The sequence below is a fragment of the Botryllus schlosseri genome, chromosome 14 (assembly GCF_051294905.1).
Source record: "Botryllus schlosseri isolate E-star chromosome 14, Bs_hap1, whole genome shotgun sequence".
Classification (NCBI taxonomy): Eukaryota; Metazoa; Chordata; class Ascidiacea; order Stolidobranchia; family Styelidae; genus Botryllus; species Botryllus schlosseri.
Window position 1 is genome coordinate 5490185 of NC_137249.1, and position 25954 is coordinate 5516138.

General features: G+C 43.8%; 2 protein-coding genes across 2 annotated transcripts in view; both read left to right on the forward strand.

The window, feature by feature from the left end:
• The window catches only part of LOC145455147 (uncharacterized), a 51952-nt gene extending 31296 nt beyond the window's left edge, over window positions 1-20656 (forward strand). Inside the window, exons 6-14 of the mRNA XM_080333106.1 lie at window positions 4565-4673; window positions 5719-5833; window positions 6457-6522; window positions 10011-10132; window positions 17139-17629; window positions 18116-18342; window positions 18701-18935; window positions 19475-19579; window positions 20307-20656. Of these exons, the coding sequence (XP_080189232.1) occupies window positions 4565-4673; window positions 5719-5833; window positions 6457-6522; window positions 10011-10132; window positions 17139-17629; window positions 18116-18342; window positions 18701-18935; window positions 19475-19579; window positions 20307-20429 (1593 nt within the window). The 3' untranslated portion in view covers window positions 20430-20656. The remainder of the gene's footprint in view (window positions 1-4564; window positions 4674-5718; window positions 5834-6456; window positions 6523-10010; window positions 10133-17138; window positions 17630-18115; window positions 18343-18700; window positions 18936-19474; window positions 19580-20306) is intronic.
• LOC145455163 (uncharacterized) overlaps window positions 8313-25954 on the forward strand; it is a 72179-nt gene continuing 54537 nt past the window's right edge. The window contains exon 1 of the mRNA XM_080333127.1: window positions 8313-9903. The gene's annotated coding sequence lies outside the window, so the exon portion shown is untranslated. The remainder of the gene's footprint in view (window positions 9904-25954) is intronic.

A 25954-nucleotide genomic window follows, 5' to 3' on the forward strand; every position in this document is an offset into this window, starting at 1 on the left:
CTATACAACAGCTCACTCAGTTTATCGCGACTTATATATGTAATTACCACCTATTCATTCATGCATTATAGAAAATTTTGGTACCTAGGGCGACCAGGCCACACAAACTTTGCTGGCCATCGAAATCACGATAGGGGGTTCGTGGGGGCGAAGCCCTCAGAAGTTCGGTTTATCACGCTATGGGTGCGCAAGGCAATCGTTTTTAGGGGGTTGACGAAGTGCTGTTACGTCCCTCCCTCTTACTCACTGTCTTTATTACATTCCTTACATTATGAAGTTGGAGGGGGGCGCTGGAGCACGATAATTTTTGAAAGGGGGCGCTGGAGGAAAAAAGGTTAAGAACCACTGGTTTAAATCATAGACTCGCGTACTAGGGAATGGTAACTTTTGATGATTTCGGTTTTGCCTTACGGAAAATCCGTTTAGAGCTGGCGTAATTGCGAATCTGAGTTCGTGCCCTTAGTTTGGAGCCAAATTGAACAGCAGTTATCCCCCATTTTTCGTTTGTTCGTACGAATAACTGAGATTATCACGGACATTTCCACATATCAATAAACAGCGCGGAACTGTACACTGAACACTGAACAGCGAAGCGTTTTCGCGCAATATCTGATTCGTATCTGTAAACTGCAGAGGTGAAATACGAGTTTTATCAATCTCGTAGTGTGTTTTGGGTCAAATAAACATTTCTGTAATCTTCCGTGCTAATAAACGATCGTGAACTCGGGCGTAGAGATAGTCTGTCTTGTTTGATTGCACGCGCGCCGTTTCGTCGGGAAGTATATTACTGGACCAGCCTCGCGAGTCGCGAACCATAAACTTCCCGAGATTATGGACTTATGGTTGCGTAGGATAAGCAATATACGATTGGAATGAAGTGATACTGCTGTGAGTATAAACTGTGATACGTTATAAGATGATCGGTTACGTTGATGCTATCTTCTGTAGCACTTGTAAGATTCAGTCTTATAAAATGTAGACTGTACCTTGGAGCGCCTACGTACCAAATTATAAGTTGAAGTCTTCTTTTGTTGCGATAATGTACGAACACGCATCGAATAGTACTTAGCAATTGTCGTGCGTTGCACAAATTGTGCTTTGTACTGTACAGTGTACAGTGCACGTACAGTAGCACATCTCCCACTTGTAAGCTTACGTCTAGACCCGATGAATGGGCGAACCGTATTTTTTTCCAGTTTGACGGAAAGGCATTTCTAAAAACCTGCATACACTTGTGCGACTGAAGCACTCCGGATAATATTACCTGAAATTAGTCGAAAGCGGATACCTTCATTGCCGTTCGGGTCGTCGTAATCCCAGACAACTAGTCTGCGCATACGCGCTGGACACTCGACGCCGTATCACGCAGATGTAATTAACTTTTCGCGAGTGCGCTGTAATTTTGGAATATTATGATACTCGCGGTTTAGCTATTTTGAAATGGACAGTTGACACCCGTCGCTTTCAACTGCTGGAATTTCGCTGCGTCCTTGTTAAAGCTGGAAGTTATGCCGCTCTAAGCTGTCTTTCATGGACAGTTTTCTTCGGTAATGAAGCGTAGCGTAGGCCTACCCATTGATCATTAATCATGTTTCGAGAGAAACAAATTGTAAATTGAAACCTTGCGTGCCTCTGTGAGGATATTCTCCCTAGTCCGGTTTCGCGCCGTCCTTGATCGGATGGTTATTCCTAACATTGTTTTATCGACCAAAAGCCGTATCCAAGATGATATTGATGAGTCCGGCCATGTAATGAAGGCAAAGATCATTTATAGAGAAATATACGGACCGGGTTGATCGATACCCTGTCTAGTAATTCGTCGATGTAAAAAGGCCCCATCTCCAAGGTAGAGAACTTCAATAGGATATTCATATTGATGTAAACCCGAGCATTTTCGACTGACACTCGTCATGGGTAATCGTCTGCAACTAGTAGAGAATGAAAAATAGGAGTGTATATCAACTAGCGTATCACCGATTGCGATTTCGTCCGGGGTAAGAAACTGGACGCGTCGTCGGACTTGACTTGTGGCTTCTATGCCCGCGTTGGGTTCTTTCAATTTATTCTGTAGTCCGTGTCTCCTGTACGTTTCCGCGCTTGTAATAATACAAATTATAACAACAACCGTAAACCGCACTTGTTGATATAATACGACACGTCCAGTATGATTGATTATGTTTTTATTGGCACCCGGCCGAGCGCGGCGCTCAACGGCAGAGGTATCGTAGTAAATATGGCGGTGTTCGTAAAGAATTTCGGCTTTCACCGGATTTGCCGTTGATATTACGCAGAGTACAGGCAGAGCCCATCGTCCAGACGTGAGTCGATCCTTCAAAACGGATTTTGTGGATTCAAGTACGCTCAATCCCCTGTACGGACCTGTCGCCAACGTTGTTTTTTAATAAAATTGGCTTGCGCGCGGTTACCGAAACGTTGATGACCCTTACAGGCGCTTCAGTCTGTTTTTCGATGCGCGATTAGCAAGCCTTGCGACGCGATTGTCAAAAACAACGTCGCCAACGGGTTAACATATCTGTCTTCGACATGTCAACACCGGCAACATGTCGCTAAGCTCTACTCGACCCTATTGAAAACAAAATGGATTAACCCTCTCGGCAATGAGATTTCGTCAACCCGGCGTCGCGTCTGTCAGAGCACTCGACATCGCGATGAGTATTTGACAACGTGCGCTTCGGCTTTTGCTGGTGCTTTATGCCACGGCTGGATAAAAATATCCGTGTAAAAGTTGATGCTTAGGAGAGGATAAGAAGTCTGATTTTTTACACTTGGCCTGGTCATACTCGAGATGTGAAAACGGTGCAGTCGAAATACATACGCCGCCGTAAAGGAACTTCATATCAAACCGAAGTTCGTTCTGATAGGTCATAATAAGTATGAAGGGAAACGTCTGCACTCCAACCTTGGCTCGCTTCGCACCATACAGTTCTGTAGCATTTGCAGGTATACTAGAAATTAGATATGAAAATTAGATGTTATAAACATTTCACAAATGGATTAGAATTCAATGTATGGTAATTTGGGCATAGTTAAACTTGTAGGATTATGGTAAAGGAACCAGATAGTAAGTTTTGACCATATTTTACCGACACAGAAGCACAAAATGACCAAGACGCAGCTTTCATTCTAGCCTGTGACTGAGCCATTGAATTTTTGCGCTGTCTTACAATTCCCGATACTGGAAGATACTCTCATCGAATCGAATAAGATATTTTTCTTATTGAAATAACCCGAATATTTTCGGCTGACCTCGTAAGCAACTAGCAAGAAATTAAAAGAACAGTGTATTATCATTATCAACAATCCGCGATACTTGCAAAGGGTAGCCTATATACCTGCGTTGTTTTCTGGAATCGCGCACTTACGCGGCGTTGAATCATGTTTGCGTAGCGAGATAGCCGGTTGCCGGATCGGCCCGTAACCATGCGAGTCGCATTCTGTCTGACCGGCCGGTCACGTGACTCGAAGAGTTGTTATTCGAGCGCCGGCGTTGAGTCATCGCTGTAGAGTGGAAAATTTCTGCTCCGGTCAGTATCAAGGGAATCGCGCCGATGCGATCTCGTAACCGACGCGTTGCGCGATACAGACTATCACACATCAAAATCACTATATGCAGTGAATTTGAATGAATGTAATTAGCACCTTGAGTGCTTGCTCAATGCTCAAGGCTCACCCTCGATGTAACATTACAATTCTGTCTTTTTAAACAAGTGCACATATTTCAAGATGCTATAATGCGATCCGCTGACACGCCCCCAAGTTTGGAATCACTGAGTATGCAGAATTTCTGTCGATAAACCTATTCCTTAGTAATCCCGTTATCACCACCAGTGCTAGTTGTTTTATCGAGTGTCCTGGCATTGTATAACAGCGCAATTCACGCTGATATTGTGTGAAACATTACCGTAATTTTCGAATTTGTCAATACAGTATTGATGTATTGCTTTCATAATAAAAATGCAGTTGAATAGTGTGTTCATATTGGAAAAAAAATCGAAATATTCGGTTGACGCTCGTCAGGGGTACGATTGTTGATAAATGTTCTTTCCAATTCTCTACTTGTTGTAGACGATTACTACCGAAGAGTGTCAGTCGAGAATATTCGGGTTTATTTCAATACAAATACCATCAAGAGTGTCTTCAGATGATAAAAATAATTATTACATTCCTAATGCCAAATTCTACAAGTTCAGAATTCACTGGTAACCACGGCCTTAATAGAATGTGCACGGGTCTGACTAATTCCGGCAACGGGTTAATGGGTTGTGTCCAATAGTCTGAAAATATTCTGAATCAATTATGACGAGTAGACATACGCAGCTCGTAAGACGCATGGCGCAATGCGCCGCGGCCTGTGCAAACACAATGTGTTTCAATTCCTACTTTATTAAGAATAGGTTTCTGTTTTTAATCTTGTTGTAACTGTCATGTGACAAGTAATCGTAAATGTTGCAGGTCTTAAGCCGGCGCTCAACTTCTTTTCGCTACTGTGCGCGACTCCGTGTTTTTTTTTCGCGAACTCCTAACCGGGTCTGTTTTGTTTCAGGATTCCGCCCCGGAGTCACCGACGCAGAAGAAAAAGATCAAAGAGGAGGACAGCAAAGCCTACGAACAGGCCTTCCTGCCGAACCCATACGCGTCGATGCCGTACGGAGGTGGGTTAATTCATATCTGACGGAACGCGATTGCGTTCTGGTATACACGGTCGTGAGCTGTGTGTGCGTGGGGTTGTTCAAAACTATATTTGCATATATGCACGAGAGTGGCAAATGTCTGTCTTGCCTCCTTTCGCACTATACAGGTCTCCTGTAACGTTTTCGGGAAAACAAAAAATTTGAGTAAAACATATCACAAATTAGATTACAATGATCTTACCGGCATCTCGCTCTAATTAATCTAATTTGGCAACTAGAATTAACAGTTTTGCGCGTTCCTCGATTTGTTTTCGCGTCGGAAACGGTGAAATTCCGCGTTTTTGTTGTTGCTGCACTCGGCTAACAACACTTCGTCTGCGCATCGACGCGACGCCAGTCACGTATCAACGATGTGTATTATCGCGACTGGCACTGCGCGCTTTCTCGGCTTCGGTTTCTGAAAGCACTTGTGTCTTGCGGTTTGGCTTTTTAACTGAAAAATTCCAGCCGAATCTGATGAAGATGTGATACCCGTAATTTGGTATCTCGTCAGCAAGAATTCTAGAATATGCCGTCTCGGGTTAGGCTGAGTCAGCGGGCAAAAATCTGAGCTGTCGCCGTGGAAACCGCCGCGGTCGGTTGCTGTGCGCGCGCGGTAATAAACAAGGCGGCGGCCTCGTGCAGGGGAAGTCAGTAATGGAGTAGCCTAATCTATTAATTTTACCTGAATACCCACTCTGTACTTGCTTGAAAATCACTACTTGTAGCTCTACTAGATCTTATTTGTTACACAGAGGTGGTCTGTAACGACTAACGAAGCACTTATACAGCTTCTTGGTGTTACAGAAATTCAATATACAGTTGAAGCACTTATTATTTTTCGGGGTACTTATATAGTCATAGGTTTTGCCCACTCGCACTATTTACTCAAACGGCACAGTTTTCAGCTCTCAAGGCAAAGCTAGGTCTAGAATACTTACTTTTCACTAACTTGGAAATGGCGCGACCGTGGTCGAGCTAATTGGTTGAGGTTGGGTCATTGAGTGTAATTTCGTTCATTTTGCAGTTCCGATGATGCGGCATTCCGCGTTTCGGCCGTGGAGCCCGCGGTCCGGGCCGGAGATGCCGGTTGCTCAGGAAATGGCGCATCTCAAAGGACTGGTGCCGTTTGCCTTGGACAGGTAGGGAAATAACGTGGCGACGTAGTGGCCATGTTGCTACGGTAGGATGAGAATGTCGAATCGGCCCATCGCGACTTGCCTGGTTTCCCCGCCGTTTTGGCTTCCTCATTTAAAACAAACTGTCTTCAAAGTCGAATTCACTCAATGTAATACCACGTGCACCTTACTTAATATGTTATGTTCATGAAATCTTAGTTGTTGAACTGTGCCGCATTTTTGTAGGCAACCTACGAACCTAATAATATCTGGGTTTAGTACCGTATGTGGAATTTGGAAAAGTTGTTTTTGAGCACACCCCAAATGGTCATTGCTAGTAGCCAGTAGGCTATGTCCGCGGACCGAAATCTTCCGGGAGGTTCGAATTTGTTTATCGATACCCCGGTTAGACTCGACCTCCGAAAGCAGCTCATTTCACACGTCACATTAGGACGCAAGATGAAATTCTGTTAGAAGCGATCGCTTACCAGATCTCGCGACTACCAGACTCCCTAAAACGTCACATAGAAGTGACGCACGTAATGGAGCGGCTTTGAGATTAACAATACGAAGTTAATGCTTCGCGTAGTTCTGAAGTTCTGTACCCCGAACAACTTGAATTTTAAAGAAAAACAATCCTTTTTCAGACACGGCCTGCCGCAGTACTTGCAGACCGCCGCTTCGTCCGGTCTGCCGACGCGAGAATCCGAATTGTAAGTGTTGTTTACGTTCGCATCGCCGGGAAAAATCGAAAAAATACGGGTGTAGTGTTGCGCATTCTGGATAATGTTTAGTCTTGAGAGTACGCGTTTGTGTATCGCGTTGCGTCTCGTCCGGAAACCTCGCCGGCCGTCTGTTTATTGTGGCGGCCTGCTCTCAAGTGCGATGTGATAAAGGCCAGACTGTGTACGCGCTAGTGGCGTCTGCTTTGGGATAATCCGGGCGTGCATTTTCTTATCTGTGGTTCTCGCGACTTTGCGAATATTCGAAATCTTCGGATCTTTTTATTTTCCACTCGCTCATTCGTTTATTTATATCTTTATCGATTCGAAACACTACAAGATTGCGATAGAGAGTGGAAGGTGTCGAAACGTCTCGTTGCGGCATTTACACCGACTCATGTAACACATGCATACGATCTTTGTGACTTTGTCGTTGACTTGTCGTATCAGTCGGGTGTATTTCTTGAACCCCGAGACTGGATCAGTGAACCCCAGTTCAGAATCACTGGCGTAGAATATATGAATTAAAGTCGTGCGCACTAAATGAAAAGTAACAGGTGATAAGTGATAACACAAATCAACAGGCGATGAAAACGAGGTAGCATGTTACGGTAGACCAAGCCGATACGTACCAACGTGGCTCATTAATCTCGAGCGCTGACTCTTGTATTTTTTCGCGTTCGTATCTTTGTCGATCTCAGATCTTAGCCTCGGGTCGCATACGATATTTCGAACAATAAACATCCGCTAAATGCTAACTGTTGTGATGGGTATTTCCGGTGCGGCAGCGTTATCTAATGAAAGGACGGATCGTCAGTGATCTCATTTCGGTGTAGTCCAGTGCTCTTCGACCTTCTTGTCTTGGCGTGATGAACCCCAAAACTTGTGACGAATTCATGCATCCTGTATACTTCGAAGCAATGTATATAATTGACAGCTGAATATTACAAAATATCGAAAACGACTCTTTTCTTTTACAAAGTTTGTCTTTAACTCTTGTATTCCTTTCCGTACTGGTGCACCCCATGCATATTCGGGGGCACACCAGTGTTGTTGTTTGTGGTATTGATAGTTTTTTCGACTAAAATGGTCATTCACAGCAGGCCGATATTCTTTAGTATGATTCCGTAGCTGCCGACTTGTAGCACGGTCCGCTTTTTTGCTGTTTTTTAAGAAACGGCATACGTAGATCAGATGGCGAGGAGGAGACTAGATGAAGGTCCAACATTTTGGAAGGGACACACACCAGTGTAGCCAACACTACCGTTGTTCTTGTATCAATACGACTGGACGCTTTGAACATACATTAGCCCTCATTTAAAGAGTTCCCTCCCCTTACCACGAATCGCCGGTGATAGTCGGTGGCGTTTGTTGGATCGACGCTATGGGCGCTCTCATTTCCTGCGTTTGACGGCGTTACATTGCGTTTGTTGTCGCTCGGCCGCTGTTGCGTGAAAGCTGGAAATGATCGCGTAGCGCGCAGCCGTTCTCGAAAGTCGCAGGAAACGGTGGCACTCGGTGTAGGCTTTCAAACGCAGGAAAGCCGGTTGGGATTGATTGCAGGCGGCTAGAGAGCGCGACTGTTCGGTCTGTCTTCTTGCGAGCGATGGAATTAGGCGTGTGTCGGATTTTCAGAAACACGGCTTCGTAGATAACAATAGTATGGCCAGACTATATGATCATAATCGGAGGTTCTATTATTGGTATCCGCTCAAGGCACAATGCGACGTAATGAGCTGATAGAACATCCACTTCGTAGTAGAAGTAGAAGTACTTCGTTATGGACCAACTCCGAATCTACAACACATACATTGCTCGTTGGAAATGCATGAGAAGCGCCTAGCTTTTTACGATCGATATCGCCTCCGATTGCAATCAATATAATTGAACTGACCAGCTTCAAACCGATTATTCCCGGCGGTAAATTGTGTGATGCGACAGAATTGCACTATAGGTAAGATCAAGAACCATCAAACTACATGGCGATGCCGCGATTTCGCGCGACTCGCTTCAGCCAACGTTACAGCGGTCATCTCGCTTCGCTGAAGGGAGAGTACTTGAATGGGTTTTGCGCGCGTTCTGAAGTGGTCACTGGTCAGTTCCATTGTTCGCGTCCTTGAACAAATCCGATTCGGCGCTCTGGACAACTGCTAAGATCGGCTATTGTGCGTCGTCAAGGGCGCAGCACTCGACTGGACAATGCCGATGTCCGCACAATCGCGCCTTGTATGCACCTCGTGCTGAACAGCGCCCGGCTTACACGCGTGCCGGCGCTATCCAGAAAATCGATTTAATCAAGGCTGTCTCGTCGCTGGTAATACGCGTGGATCAAGGTCGATTTAAACGCAATTACTCCTCGGTCGTTTATAAGCCGCGGCACGGTGACCGTCTTAAAGTCATTACTATGCGATATGTTCACGTGCGCGGGATTTATCAAGTTACGGCCGTGAAACTGAAGCGAGGTAACATCGTTTTAATCCGGCTGTCTTGGTATTTCGACGGGTTACAGGGCTTTTTCTTGGCTGGTCACGTACAGGTTAACTCGAGATGAGTTGTTTTGCCGTGGTCTTTGCACTACTGCCGTAGCTTTGGCCTTTCTCTATTTTTGGCCGCGCTCTCGTTTTGTTGAAAGAAACGCCGGCGTTTTCTCGTCCGTTTTTCTCTCTTCCGACGCGCACGTTACGTCTCTCTTTCCTGTCTCTCGTTTTTGAAATGCGAGCCCGTCGGCTGCGGAATGTTACAGCCGGGATGCCTTTCTATTCTCGTAAAGCAAACTTGAGGCGTCAATGGCGCGCGCTTGCCATTGTTCTGCGAGTGCGCGCCGATTTCGCTGCGTCTCGGTGTAAGCCCTTGTGAATACAGCCCCTGCGTTACAAGTCATGATTTTTTACGCGAAATTAACAACGCGGTGTGCGAAATGCTTATTTGATTCGAGCATGTTCACATTCAAGTCAAATACAAGCAATTCCTTCTGTCAGCAACTAGTACCATCAGTCAAAAATATTTGGGTTTATTTAAACAGCCTATTTAAAATAGGAATATACTATTCAATTGCGTATTGACCTTCTGTACGTCCAATAAGCTCGTCAAATGCTACACACTGCTTCAACTTATTTTGCCGAACAATGCGTTCAGTCAAAATATGACTATTTATTCGGGTCGCAAGATTTTATTGACCTGAAGTATTATTTTATGTGAGTCAACGCGTATGCGTAAACACTAACAATTTACTCTGTCAAAATATGACGACTATTTGTTAGGGTCACACGATTGTATCGATCTGAATTGTTTTATAAACGAGTCACCTTGAACGTGTCGGGAACCACTGATGTAGGCCAAAACGGGTGCCTGGTTTCAAATAACTACTCTAAAGTCATTTCCACACCTCCATCCACGTCTTTTCGTTGTCGCATTGTGTTTTTTTAAAGGCGGAAATCATTAACAATGCACTCCTCTGTAATTGTCACTCTGTTTTGCAGTGCATTGCCGAAGCCAGCGACAGAGCCCAGGCATATCGACAGAAAAAGATCCCAAGACCAGGATTCGCAGCCCATTCCGATTTCGCCGCGGACAGCTCCGGACCGGAACGCGATTCGTCACGGTAGGATTATCGCGGTGGCAGTCCCGGGAATTCTGTTTTCCGGCGCACGCAACCAGCTATCGCTTTGGCGCTTATGAATAATAGATGGCGTTCGATGGAATAAAGTCAGGCCGGGTGCCTTGTGTATGAAATATAAAGCGTAGGCACAATTCCATCGGAAAATTAATGGGCTCGTAAATATTTCGCTCCAGATTTTTCTCCCGGGATTAACCCTTGTACTGTAAACGGCAAAAGTGAGCGAGCATTAAATACAATGGCGTCGATTTAACGCAAAGTGTATTTGAATAACCAGTATGAAAAATTTATTCAACCGGATGCAGATTTTGTCCTAGCGCTATTACGGCATTTATGTCAGATTTGTCCACGCGAATGGATTAGTTTAGTACAGCTGTTCCAATCTCTTTATGGTCTTGACCCAATTTCCGATCTGAAAATGTTACATGGTCCATGAAGTGAAAAGAAAGACGAGACCTTCAATGAGACCTACTTATGGCCTATTTGGGAAACTGATTACTAAAGAAGAAGCAAAATTGAAAAATGCATTCATATTTAAATAACCCAGATATTTTCGACTGACCGTCGCCAGGGGTGATCGTCAGCAGCGAGTAATGTTCTTTTGAATTCTCTACTAGTTGCTGATGATTATACCCTGACAAGGGTCAGTCGAAAATATTCGGGTTCATTTCAATATGGATGGATTATTCAGCTGTATACTGAAGTTGTGTGCCTCCAAGAGTCTCTTAACCCTCCTCCCGCGGTCGGCCTCAGGACCGAATTTTAATGCATTTAGAAAAAGATTCATAAAATCTGAACCACGGGACTTGAACCGACGCCTAATATATCGCTGTAATCAGGAAACAGGCGCCTAACCAACTAAGCTACTCTGAAAGCGAGAGAGTAACAGGTGATGCCCCTATACCGGGAAGTGTTCTCAACTTTTTGAAAATAAAAGAGAATTCGACTTTTGAATTTGCTGCTACGTCATACACGGAGCTGCTCGGGATAGAGTCATCGCCTGACTGATTTCACAGCAATATCAGGATTCCAAAACGACCTGAGTGAGGTTCTTACGATAACACAGTCGATTGTAACGAGTGCTGATGTACCGATGGCTACAGCTGGCTACTGCGTGTTCGACGCCAGGCGTCTCGCATTCAGCGCACATACACATGTTCGAAAATGACGTAGTATCGCGGACGATGAAATTATTCATTTCACAACGCCGTTATATGGTAATCGCTTATCAATTCTTTGTACGAGATAGTGTTATGTGTTGAAACGAACTTTGCCGTTGTAAAACAACTATACCTGAATTGGTTGAATTGACAGGTAGTCATACCTGCAATATGAATACACATTCTTACTGATATTTTAGTTGGCATTTCAAATCAGTTTATCAAATATTATGCAAGCCATCGACGGTGGTGGTGTAGACAAACGCTTTGAGACAAGGCCTATCTATTGAACAGATAATAGGCATCCACAACCACCTCAGCTATCGCAGAAGAATAGTGGTTTCTGTACCACACGCGCATCGCAGCAATCAGTTTCGAAGTGCTTTCGCGACAGCAGAATCTACATATCTATACGATACATCTATACGCTAACTTGACAATCGACATTCAGCCATATTTTGGTAAAAGAATATAGTATATTGCATGATACAACATATGAAATAATGCATCACGCGTGGAATACAACCGCAAATTGAAATGGTAACAAACCAAATCTAGCACCAACAAATGGAAAACCATGTCATGGGTACAATGATGGCTTCGTATGAAACAATGTAGATGATGAAGTATATAGTATATATTGACGACTCAACTTATCGCAAAGATATACCTTGTTTTGCGTAATCCGCAACTTGAAATCTGCGCTAATTACAACAGCAAAGATATTGCGGCATGTTATTGCTTAGGTAATAACATAGTATCCCCGAAATGATTCATTTCACAACGCGCCGGTATATGTAATCGCTTATCCATCGTTTGTACGAGATAGTGCTATGTGTTGAAACGAACTATGCTGTTGTAAAACAACAAGAACTGAATATATAGTGGTTGAATTGACCGGCAGTTATACCTGCACTATGAAATACAAGTTACTGATATTTTAGTGGGCATTTCAAATCAGTTTAGAACATATTATGCATGTTATCGACAATGGTGGTGTAGGCAAACGCTTTGATACCGGGCTATCTTTTGAACCAATAATAGGTATCCACTTTCACATACCCCCAGCCATCAAAAAATATATGGTATTATTTATGCTACACACGCATCCCAGCAATCAGTTTCGAAGTGCTTTCGCGACAGCATAATCTACAGGCCTAAATCCGCTAACTTGAAAATCGATATTCAACCATACCCTGGGCAAATAATTTATTGCATCCCACAATAAATGAAATAATGCACCATGTATGTAATGCATCGACAAATCGAAATATCAACAAACCACATTTCACATCAACAAACGGAAAAGCTATCTCGGATACAATGATGGTTTCGTATGAAAGCATGTATAGCATCGTCGACGAATGAAGTTGTTACAAAAATACACCTTGCATACACTGCAATGAAAATAGGTCGAATGTTTTGAGTTGCGCCGACATTTCTTGCATTTCTCATTCGAACAGCGCAATAATAATGACACCATTTTTCTGGAATATCAGGTATGCATATCAGCATATGCGACAATTACAGGTCAAGTCGCATGGCAACATATAGTAAATAAATGCATCACACGCGTAATACAACAGCAAATAGAAATGAAAACAAACCACATGTAGCACCAACAAATGGAAAACAAATCACGGGTACATTGATGGCTTCGTATGAAACCATGTATAGCATTGGCGACTGGTGCTATTGCAAAGATATACCTTGCATACACTGCAATGAAAATAAGTCAAACGTTTTGACAGAGTTACACCGACTTTTCTAGCCTCTCTCAGCCGAACCGCGCAATAGTGACACCGTCTTCTGGTACCAGATGTGTATATCGGCATATGCGGCAATGACATGTCGAGACGCATTTCCAGAGGGCCTATTTGTCGTGGCAAGCTTATTCTGGGTCTGGGCGCGTGGTTGGATGTTATCAGCGCATTGATTAGATTGAGCCGGAATTTGATGCCATTGGATTTGCTGGTCGTCAAATTTTCAAAAATGACCCGGGCGTTGTGGACAGAAATCTCGAGCAGATACGAAAATACCTTACGGTACCAGACTCGCGATTGGCGACCGAGTTTATAGTACTTTCGCATCTGATCGAATCCATCCACCCCGCCCATGAACTTGTTGTAATCTTTGATTACTTGTGGACATGTTACCTCCACGGTTTTTCTACCCGCCCCACGCCTCTTCACACTAGACATTTCCCCCTCCGCATCATGAATGGTCGACATAACATAGACTGGACGATTGTCACACCAGGCATAGCACAATATGCCTTCAGATGACAATCGCCAGTTTAGGTCACCTCTTTTTGCCTTTGTGCGGCCGGTTTTTGCCATTTGAATTTCCTTTGGAAATCCCTTACGCGATGAACGCACTGTGCCACACGCGTACACGCCTTTCTCTTTCAATAATTTCAATAGGGCCGGACTCGTATAGTAGTTGTCCATATACAAGTGTTTTCCCTGATGGAAGAATTCATCCATGAGGGAGAGTACTACAGCACCAGAGAGGCCATACTCTGCTGTGATGGGAGCCGAAATCGGGTCTTCACCGATATAGATCTGGAAATTTGAGACATAAGACGTCGAAGACTCTGCCAGTACCCAAACCTTTATTCCAAATCGAGTTCTTTTGGCTGGGAGGAATTGACGAAAACCAACACGACCTTTGAAGGCAATCATTGATTCATCGATCGACAATTCTCTCCCAGTATTATATTTGTTCAGACAATTATCTCTAATCATCTCCAGAAATGGCCGAATCTTTTTCAATTTATCGGTTTGGGTGCTGGCAGAATCTTCTCTAGCCTGTGTTTGCGTACAAGGGCCTTGGTCGGGAAGGGGCTCAGGATCAGAGAAGTAAAGATTACGATATATCTGGAAAAAGCGGTCGCGAGACATTGTTTTTCCGAAATTTGGGCACTCTATCAAGAAACACTCATGGCTCCAATACATTTCCATGTCGGGTAATTTTAGTATACCCATCGCAATTACCATACCGATGAAACACTTCATCTCGGGGACATCGACATCTCTCCATGCTATCATATGGCTTTTTTTAGCAGGTGGCTCGTCCCCCCTAGCCGACCTATTCCGCTGTCGTAGTGCTTCTTTGCGACGGTAATTTAGATTTGTTTTATCCGTTATATGACGGAATACCTCTTCAGAAAATATTTGAAAGAAACAGTCAATTTCCGTTGGATTTCGTCCTAAGCTGCGATTCGGTACAGATGCCGTGCCAGTAAATTGTTGCCGGTTTATGATTGGGACTGCTGGTGATGGCTGGCTCCACGTGAACTGCTGGTGTTCTCTGCGGACTTCAGAGTCTGCAAAATAACGTAATAAATCTTTCAAAATTACAAACAGAATAATTTGATGCTAACTTACCTCGGGAAGTGCCAGGAATCCCGTCACGTGAGTTATTCGCCCGTGAGTTCGTCCGCTGTCTATACCTTTGTTGCGAGGAGATGGGGTCTGGTAAAGTGAGTTGTTGTGGGTCGTCCTGCAGACTTGTGGGCGACGGTTGTCGGTCACTCGCCTCTGAATCGTCCAGATCTACACCTGCAAAATCGTCATCTCTCTCCATGTCTTCAAGACGTATGTCCTCTGAAACGCATACCAGCAAATATTGGTTATCATAAATAGGACTTGCAAGAGCTAAATTCAACGCACCTCGACTCAAAACAACATCTTCAGTGCGTTAACCATAATTTTCATCATCACTGTCACATTCAATGACATCATCGTCGTTCTCTGCATTCAAAACTATATCCAACAGTTCGAGCGCTGTCAGGTTTTTTCTAGCCATCACTATTCGTTCTTTCGCATCTCAGTCGACAGCGAATGACATTATACGCAAACAACATCAGATTTTATGTACTGAATACCAGATGAACCACCTCTTTGAATCTGCCCCACATCAGGCGTACTGTCTAAAATTATGTTCATTTGAGTAGACTGGCGCCAGATGCACAACGTATTCTTCTGCATCATTCCCATCCGAGCTTTGATGTGCCGGTCAGTTCTGTTTTGTTCGGTACCATGGGTCAGATCTGAAACATTCTCACCAGAAGTGCAGCCATTCACGGACATAAATTTGCTGTCATATCAATTGCGCGTTGGAGATCTTGTAGCTCGCTGAACACCATGATGATAATATTGATGTATTAGTATGAAAAGCAGCAATCGATATGAGTAATCTGCAACAGCAAATCTACCATAATATTTTAGTAAAAGAATATATTGCATGACACAATATATGAAATAATGCATCACGCGTGTAATGCAACAGCAAATTGAAATAGTGACAAACCACATCTAACTCCAACAAATGGAAAACCATTTCACGGGTACAATGATGGCTTGGTATGAAACAATGTAAATGACGTAGTGGCCTATATAGCATTGGCGACTCAACTTATTATAAAGATATACCTTGTTATGCGTAATCTGCAACATGAAATCTGCGCCAAGCACAACAGCAAATAAATTGCGGCGTGTTATTGTTTTGGTAATAACATAGGATCCCTGACGTTGAAATGATTCATTTCACAATGTCGGTATATGTACTCGCTTTTGTCCATTCTTTGTACGAGATAGTGTTATGTGTTGAAACGAACTTTGCCGTTGTAAAACAACTAGGACTGAATTGGTTGAATTGACAGAGTCATACCTGCAATATGAATACAGTGCTTCACTGATATTTTATGGGCGTTTCAAATCAGTTTATCACATCTTATCGAGCGGTGCGTTTCGTGCGCTACCACGGGAAAGATGCGCAACACTTTCACCAGAAATGTCGTAAATTTGCTGTCATATCAAGAGCGGAGATCATGTAACTCACTGAAGATGGTAGTGTTGATGTATTGGTATGAAAAGTACGAATTATCCATATGCGTAATCTGAAACAGCAAGTCCGCGATAATCACAACATGGAATATATTGCTAAAACCCACGCATGTTATTTCGTAAAATATGTTTACTTCCAATTCGAATAATCTGTCCTGCGACCAATGTTAGGTATAAGCATTACAATAGATGGGCGATGACATAGTCAACAGCTGTTTGGAGAAAAGAGCTGCATATGAATATGACGCCTGTAACGGAGATGCGCTGGTCACGGGCGCTGGTTTATCTCGCGCGCGCACATGCACTCGAGCGCCGCCGCAAGTTGTATTTTGCGCAAAACGTTTTTGTGTATTCAATCGGCATTTTGATGAGGTTATTTCATAGTCTAATAGGTTATTTATGGCTCGACGTATGCGTATTGATACTAGCTATCCATCTGAAATAGATGTAACTTTCTGCGACCAGTATAACGCAAGATATTCGGGATTAAGTGAAGCGTGTTCGTGAAAATACAATCCGGGCTCATGCATGAGCCAACCGCGTAGCGAGGGTTAGAATAATAAAAATGGTCGGCACATTCGCCCTGACCTACTAGCGACCTATTTGGGAAGCTGATTATTAAAAAGAAAATAGATCAGCACCTTTGTGACCCCAGATAAAAAAAAAACGATCCCCAGGTTAAAAACACTGATTTGGTAGAAAAAGTACAAAACGATGTATTAATATCGCTATACAATTGAACAGTGTTGAAATAAACCGGAGTATTTTCAGCTGACACTGGTCAGGGTAATAGTCAGCAACTAGCAGACAATTGAAAAGAATATTGTGTATCAACAATTGTATCTACTACTAGTTGTTGATGATTAAACCAGACGAGTGTCTGGTTTATTTCAATACGAATATGTTATTCAATTCTGTGTCGAAGTTCCATACTTCCAAGAACCTCATCTAAGCGTCTAAGACCGCTATCATAATTCTCAGGCCATCAACATGATCTCGTCAAGACCCCATCAAAGACGGACCAGGAGATGCGGAGATCACGGTCGTTCGAACAGCCACAGCTGGACCATCAGGGCAGCCTGTCCAGGTCATCATCTCGGATATCGGTCGCCTCCGACAGCAGCGTAAAAGCGTCCCGATTGTCCCCGGTCCGCTATGTGTCCGCGGCAGAACCACAAAGACCGCACAAGACGAACGGCGGCGCCAAGGAAAGCGTCCAAGAGATATCCAGACCGGCGTCCCGGTCGAGGGAAGCTGCTGCGTCGGCCATGTTGGAATTGAAAGCGGCGGGGCAGTTTCGGGCGCGGTCTCCAACACTGTCCGGTAGGCCTGTGGATAGGTCGCGTGTCGCCGCACCTGGTAAATTTGCCGGGACTGTGGTACCGCTGGATTCGTCGAGGCAGCATTACAAATGGACAGTGCAGGGGCAGAGTTACATTGTCAGTGCCGCCGGAGTTCAGGCCTTGGAATCGGTGAGCATTTTTTGTACCTTTGTCAGTAATTCCATAAATACTGACCAAAGGTAGTCAATGTTGGTACTGCTGTAAATTTCCGCTCATGGCAAGTAGAGGCAACCATTCCCAAGACATGTCTAAACTGCTTCAAGTAGAAGTACAAAATGAAGGTCCAAAGAGTGCCAAAGTGGGTGGTTTTGAAAAGTGCGTTTAGCAAACATTCATAGGATTATCTGTAGCGGCTACTTTTGTAATGGTGGCGTGCATGCTTGCAACTAACAGAAAATGATTGAGGACGTTCAAGCTGTGCGACCCTGTTCCAGAAATGATAGAAGCTGTCTATGAGCAAGGTCAAGAAAACTGCCCCGGAATATGATTTTCTAAGCGAGCTTACCGATTCTATGTCTTTACCAATGGAGCTCCAAAGACGGCCCTGGGGCCGCCGCCTGTGGCAGGAAGACTTGATTACAGGGGTGATGCTCACGCTGGACGTTTTTGCCACAGATTCGTGCGATACTGGAAGGTGAGTGTTCGTCGGGAAGCGCTCGCGGGCGTCTCATGCACGAGTTTGTGAAATCCAAGTCCCTGTTCGAGGAGAAGATCGACATCGAAATGCGAGTCCGTCGGGACCTGGAGACAGAACTGGACCACTTGAAGACCAGCAGCGCCAACAAGCTGCAGACCGCCGACCAATCGAAGAGGCTGCTGAAGCAGGAGATGGAAAATATGAAGTGAGTCGCGGGCATTCTTTGATATCACCCCAAAAGAAATACTAGGATTACAAAATATCGTTTTATTGCTTTGCACTTTTGTGTAGAAATTTGTTGTACTCCATTTTGTGATGTCTTTCACTTTCTGACAGAGGTATTCAAAATGGTCATTGTCGGTAATCAAGGGGAAGTAGAAGTTCCGGCATAAGTTTCCACTCGCATACAAGTAGAAGTAGCAATTTTGAAATGAGTAAAAAAGTAAGTATTCTAGGCCTAGTTTTGCCTGAAAAAATTAAAAACTTAAGAAGAAGTAACAACATAAGGAAGTCGTGCAAGCAAGCAAACATCGTTACTGACAACCTCTGATAATTATCCCCAGAGAAGAGCATTCGCGACGTCTAGAAGAGTTGCAACGAAGGCAAAGTAACTTCCCGGGCGCCGGCGAGTCCCGCGGCGCCACCGAATCGAACGAGCTTCGGCTGCGCATCAAAGAGCTGGAATTGAAAAACGACGATCTTCGGTCGTGTCTCCGGGAAGAGAGAGAGAGGAGAGAGCGCGTCGAGAGTAAACTCTGTGAATCGGATTCGCCGAGAGGGCGGATCCCGTTTTTTATGGTGAGCCCGATTTTTCTTATTTGGCTTTATAATTTTAATCATGGAAGCCAATGATTCGTGTCGAGTAATTACAGTCGATTATTATGAGTAATGGAAAATATACGCGCCCAAGCCAAGAGTGATATTTCAATATACGACTGAACTGTGTATTTGTGTTGAAATAAACCCAAATCTTTTCAGCCGACACTCGTCAGGGTGTAATCGTCGGCAACTAGTCGAGAATTGAAACTAATATTCAACATCAACAATCGTATCTTCAGATATTTCATCAACAAGGTTATTCTTGTACTTTTGAAGTCGTTGCTGTTTGACCCGACCTGCAGCCCTAGTCGTAACGGCCGTATCATCTCGAAATTTGTGGTCGCCTTAGCCTCGAGTAGAATTCTGGTTTGAAACAACATCTCTGTGTCGGCAAATTTTACAAAGGCCGTAGAAAACTGTGCATTTCGGACTTGTCGATATCGAATGTCGAACACGACAAGATCTTGCGCCGTAACATTATTCGCGTGACTACTCCGTGCTTTCTTTCACGGCGCTAGGACTCACCGCTGTCCAGAATGGTGCGAGACGTGACGCGGAAGAGCAACGAAGACGAGAAAGTCGCCGCGTCATCGCCGAGCTCTCGAAAAACGTCCCCGTCGCAGGTGGGCTCATTTTGAATCTTTTTCAGACCGTCTTGTGGGTCGTTTTGTACGAATTTCGTGTGATAACAACCCCCAATATGCAATAATATGCGAGTACGATTTGAATAGTTTCCTTTTTTGTTGTGTAACGTGCAGTCGCGTCAAATCACTGTACTCTGCCCCGTTGCGGTTCCAAGCTGCAATAACTAATAGTCGAGTTGACAATTGTCTGTCAAATATTGCAATATCGCTTTTTTCCCCCATCGTACTCTTCTCGTTTTACTCCTGCCACCATTTTTTGAGGTCAGCGCACCGGTTACTGTCAATGGCATGCAATCCTTTGGGCACTTCTTCGATACACGGCCGAGATCGAAACAGTGTTCCCCATGACACCCGTAAATGTTTCCCCATGTACACGATAAAATTTTATAAACGGATATTAGAGATTAGGTTTAGGATGAGGGACACGATATTCAACCCTCTCCCGACCATAATATTCCCCAACCCTAATCTGAGATACCCTTTCCACAACTTTGACCCTAACCCTAATATCTGTCTCTCCAAAGGTTAAAAAATTATTTTGACGTTTGTAAAATTGTATCGTGCTCATGGGAAGCACATGTTGGTGCCATGCGCAACACTGTTTCTATCCCGGGCGTATATCGAAGAAGCGCCATCCTTTGTTCTTCCGACCTCAAACACTTTAGACGTTTGCGACCGCCGATGAACCGAATCGTTTTCGTTCCAGGACCATTCCGTTTCGCACACGCCCCGCGGTCTGCGGAAAGCGCCGCCGCTCCTAAGACCCGGCCCGCGCGACGCAACAATACCCGCCGATCTGGACTCTCAGAAAATTGTCGTGGTCACATAGAGCAGACAATCGCGGCCAATCGTCGGCCGAGACGCTCGAAATTCCTCCCCGCCTTCCCGATTCTATTGTCAACCTTACTGACGCAACAAGGTTTCGTTTGGAGTTATCGTTCCTGATTGGTGTCAACTGCGTTTTAGAGACTCTATTCCTTTTCGCTGCCTGATTCTGTCAACATTGAGTTATGCGTAGGGCTGAGCAAATTGATTCGAGAACTGAGATTACAATTCCCTTTCGATTTTGCTCAGCCCTAGTTTTGACGACAGCCGTGATTTGCGCAATCGATTTCCGTTTACTTCTAGTCCTTTCCATGCTCGGACCGGCCCATACCGCATTTTAGATTTAGGTTAGGTAAATATGCCCCACGCTCTGCTCGAAATTAGAGGTCGACCGATATTGATTTTTACAGGCCGATACCGATATATCGACACACTCAAAATGCCGATAACCGATATCATAGGCCGATATTAATATGGAAGGAAGAGAGAACAATTTCGCCAAAAATATCATATATTAGGCAAGATGGCACTTGTACATTGTACATGCCACAGAAAGCTGAACAACAAATAAGAAAACTGAAATTGGAAAGAATAATTGCTTAATTGTGCACATTCGTTGAAATTTGGGATAATCCAAAAAGCAAAACGTGATACAGAATTGCAGATCAGTCCAGAAAAGGTAGATTGTAATGCAGGAAGCATAGTTTCTCTGCATGCTCACCCAGTTAAACTCGTCCTGCAAGGGTAAATCTGTCATATATCGCCCTTTGTGTCGTCGATTTCTTGAGATTGAGAACACGGAGCATTGAATTTCCAATATTTTAGAAATTTTTTTAAATATAGAATATCAGCCTTCATAGGCCGATATCGATAATCGGGAAAGCTCCGAATATCGGCCTCGATAATCGGTCGACCTCTACTCGAAATGCGGGGTAGCTCGAGGTTTTGACGAAAGTAGATACGGACAAGTATTCTTTTAGCAATGGCAACGTAAAAATCAAGTCCAGCGGTGGCAATAAGATTTTTGCTCACGGTCATTTACCGGATGTTTTTTTCTAGGGGGGCTGATTTATGTCGTTTTGATTGAACCGCGGTAGTTTAGTTGTTGAACGGATGTAGTTTCTCTTACCGGTATTACTCAGGGACACTACCGTTGATTCGTTGTGGCTTGATTCTTGTTTTTTGTCGGTCGCGCATCAGTTGCTCGAGACTTTTAGCTTTATTTTCGAAGTGCACTTTAATTTATACAACCACGATAGTACCAGTCACATAACCGACCCACCTCCCGATGTACCGGTATCGACACGCCGACATTCCAATATTGCTTTCCTCGTTGAACGGTCTCAATGAGATTTTTGGTACAAATCGACTGCGTTTACGTCGTCACAATTTCTGATTAGTGGGGTTTCTGATGGACTTATGTTGTAGCTGTGCTCGCAGTATGATATCAAATACTGACAAGCATTCACGGTATCGCCTAGTCCTAATGATTTGTTATTAGTACCTTTCCTTAATTGCAGAGCGGTTAGTCATTTTACTAATTCACTTTGAAATTGCGTTCATTGCTGTTTTATTTCCGAGCCGTCAGTGTTTTTTTCGACGAATAGCGGGCAATGCATGCACTGTCGCGACACCATATCTTGATTTGCATGAACTGCTCGTAGGATTTTCGTGACGTAACGGATTATTTCACCAGTTTACCAGTATCCTGAAACTGCTTTTACACCCCATCACCCCCATGCTACAGGCATCCCAATTGCTGCTCTCATTTTTTCGGTGTCTACCGGTTTTGAAACGGTGAAAAACTCTTTCGTTTCACTATTTTGGTCTAGTTCGTCTGGAATTTTGACATTGTCTTTTTGATTAGCAATAGTAGTTTACCGTCTACCTCATAGCTTCTTTTTCAATTAATTTTCGTTTTCAGCTGTTTTCTCAAGGTCTTTTTCGGAAGGGTGGTCGTGTTATGAAAGGGGGGACTCAGATAAAATTAGTTTTTTGTTTCGTGATTTAAAGAAACGCGCCATCCCAAATCCCTTCGAGATAGGAGTTTTTAACCGAGCTTATTTTTTACAAGCTCAATTACTGTCGTGTTGACGATGATATCGTATCTCTGACTGCATATTTTATTGTAACAATCCGACGCGATTTGTGTGACAATGGAGAATCTTATTATTTTTTCGCTTGCTTTGCGAAATTTCGCGACTTTCAAGCCGCTGATGTCGTTTTTGTTTCATTGTTTCCAGTCATAAGTTCCCGTGTTTTGTGTATTCGATTTGACAACACGCTACTTTCAATTCTCATGCTTCATGCTTCATCAGGCGCCAATTTTAAACCGCTTTTCACGGTCAGGCTTTCAGCTCTGGTCAAGCCGAGGACTATACGTCCATAACACTTGTGTGGCATCTCGTTGTGACTAGCTGATTTTGGTTTTTGTGCTGTTACCGTGTGGTGCTGTTGATTTGTGAGATAACTTGATTTTGCCGTGGGGTTTTCCAAGCGTTAAGAATGCGTTGAGAAGATGGAATGTTGAAGTTGAAAATATGCTTGATTTCGAGGGACTCCGCCAAGATCGAAATGAAGAATTGTAAAGGTCGTTGTCCACCTGACTGTAACTGTTTGTATTCGCTATTTCGTTGGAGCAACACTTAACCAGTTCTCACTTCTGGACGATGCCGTCCCCCCTATCCGCTTTGCGTCTCCGTTTTGCCAAAGTCCTTTCTCGCGACGCGAGGGACTCGCTTTGCTATACCTCATTTCCAGCTCTGCCTAACGTTTGCATACTACATACCTCCTCCCTTGCGCGGTTGCCTTTTGCCCGCGTCGAATTGCCGCCGTTGTCCGGCAGACAGTTCCTCACGATATTACTGCATAATTTCGTTTCGTGTATAAAATATCACATTTTCTTTGAAACTCGCAAATAAATTTGACGATATATTGAACCTGCCGTGCTTCCGTTTTTGAAAGTTAGTAATTTATCAAATGGAGACGTGAAGTGTGACAGTATCAGTTTATTAATAATTTCATCAAATCAAAACACCACAAAATTGTGATACGGAAAAGATCAGAAGGTGTCGAAACGACAGATTGGTCTTTAAAATCAGACACCCACCTTTGCCTAGGTGATATAAGAAGAGGAAAGTCCGCTAGATCAAGAGTAGACTTATAAAAGATAACACAAAAATGATATGGGATTTGTCGCAAGGCCTGGTCGATATATTAGATCGTGGTCCGGTAGTCTCGAGGGCTGACTAGCATTCATTCAGTAAAGTCTGCTTGTGTTTTGACTTGAATGTAGACAATGGACATGCTCAAATCAATAATACAGTAAATCAATCTGATTGGAGATGGCGATGTGACCTGTAAAGGTCTTATTACTAATCAGGACCTAAACAGCACTGCGTCAGCCCCCCTCTCACAAACGCAGGTCTTGGGTCCCCATAGGGTGATAAGTCCAACTTCTGGGGGGCTTCGCTCCTCAGACCCCCTTCCATTACGATGTACGTATTTGTCGCTACTTATCAGCGAGATCTGTTGTAGCCTAGGCTACTGTTTACTGACTCGGCTCATATATCCTATTCATGATTGAATCGGTCAATATGATCTGCACTGCATATACATTGCTATCAATTTTCTATCTTTTCTCTGCCCACGTAATCAGATTTGCCGGTAGAGCTGAGTAAGGTGTTTTGGAAAGTGTAGGGGCCGTAAATAATAATCAAATAGCTTCGGGCTGATCCGTTGGTAAAATGACTTCGTTACATGATGTTATTTCGTGACCTCCTGTCTGCTATGTTAAAATATATTGAAATCGCCCAAACATATTAAACTAAAAGACGTACACGATTTCAAATTGGCATCTCTTCACTGGAAAATAATTTCCCAGCGGGATGGCATTTGTCTTGTGGGGTTCAGATTTCCAGGACATGAACATTCGGCGCCGGTCATTTAGCGCTTATGGTCAATTAAACATAGGCTAGGCCTATATATCGATTTTTCCGGTCAGCATAAGGGCATAATCCTTTTCAGCCAAGGTTTTCTCGCTGCCGATGTTTTTGGCACACTTCTCGGAGTCGCATGTTACATGGACTAAATCGTCTTCATATGTCTTGGTACGCCGGGGCGCGGGAACGGTCGAAGCCGAAATGCCCAGCAGTACTATAAATCATGTGTATTTTTTCTTGGAGACGGCTATCCAGTGATAAAGGTGTTTGGTAACAATATTTTTTTTTTGAAAAAGTTTGCGTAAATTTTCGAAAACATACTCTATAATTTATGTTATTCATGAAAAAATCTTGGCTCCTTCGAGCTCGCCCCCCCCCCAATTGGGGTAGTGCGACAGTTACGGTCCTGCCCCCCATAGTAGTAGAGTAACACATCTGCGGTACGTTATACTTGATAGACGGCCATGACTTCGATAGGTACACACACACGCCACCCCAATCTGCCGGACTACGTATAGGTTATATGGTACCGTCACCCTGACAATTTGGGAGGCGCTTCAATCATGGTTTTCCAAATTCGTGTAAAGATATAGGGGCGTTGGCGAGCGAGAAGGGAGCTCTTAATTTTCGTGAAATGAGCGATTGGGGCGCTGAGAACAAATGAGTATAGGTTTAGAAGGCAGATGTTCTGTTATGTTGTAAAAGGATTGGTGAATAAAGCAGCAAAATGCACTTGCACGGGCTAAGAATACAAAATGCATCCGGTCAATGCAGTTTACAGTGGGCGTGATTCAATCAGCTGTGCACAGGACAAGTCCGTTGTTACTTCCAATGGTCATCCATGTTATTAATTGACCCAGTCATATTAGAATCACCCGAAAGAGTAGTTCATTTTACGCAGTCAGAGCTACGAAGTATTTGAATGTTCGTTGCTGTGCTGCACAGTGCACACTGCACAGTGCACACCGAGATGCGATGGCTTTATAAGGAAAAGTGCCTCTCGCGATTTTACTCTTGTTTCAAACAAGCAGTCGTGGAATTTTCCTAAAATTACGACCCTGCGCATGTGCGTAAGTTTTGGTTGCGAGAAATTATAATGCTTACTTGACGGACTTATTCGCCAGATTTATGCCTATCTTGGTAAATCTGATCAAAGTGTAAACGGCACTGTTCGGATTCAGTAATAAGCTCGTGACGTATCAGCGAAATTTAGCCAGACGTGAATTCTTCCAATTCACAAGATTTCATGCGCTTGGTCCTGCCCGCGTGTCTGATGTGTAGGCTACGTAATCGAATACAAGAATTCTCTTCAATTACTGAACATGGACACGGTAATTTGAATTCAGGAAGTATTCCAATTTGAAATTCCTGTGAAATTTCTGAGCATGGAATTATTGAGTTACTGATTACATTGCAGAACAATTTTGAGCTGAAACTAAAGTTTGATATCTCGTATCATTCGTTCTTGATACATACATAAATCAAGAGAACACCCTCTCGGAGTCGGAGTGGAGTCGCGTCAAAAAATTTCTACAGGGTTGGTTATGTTCACAATAAGAACAGTTTTGTTCAATATAAGAACAGTCCC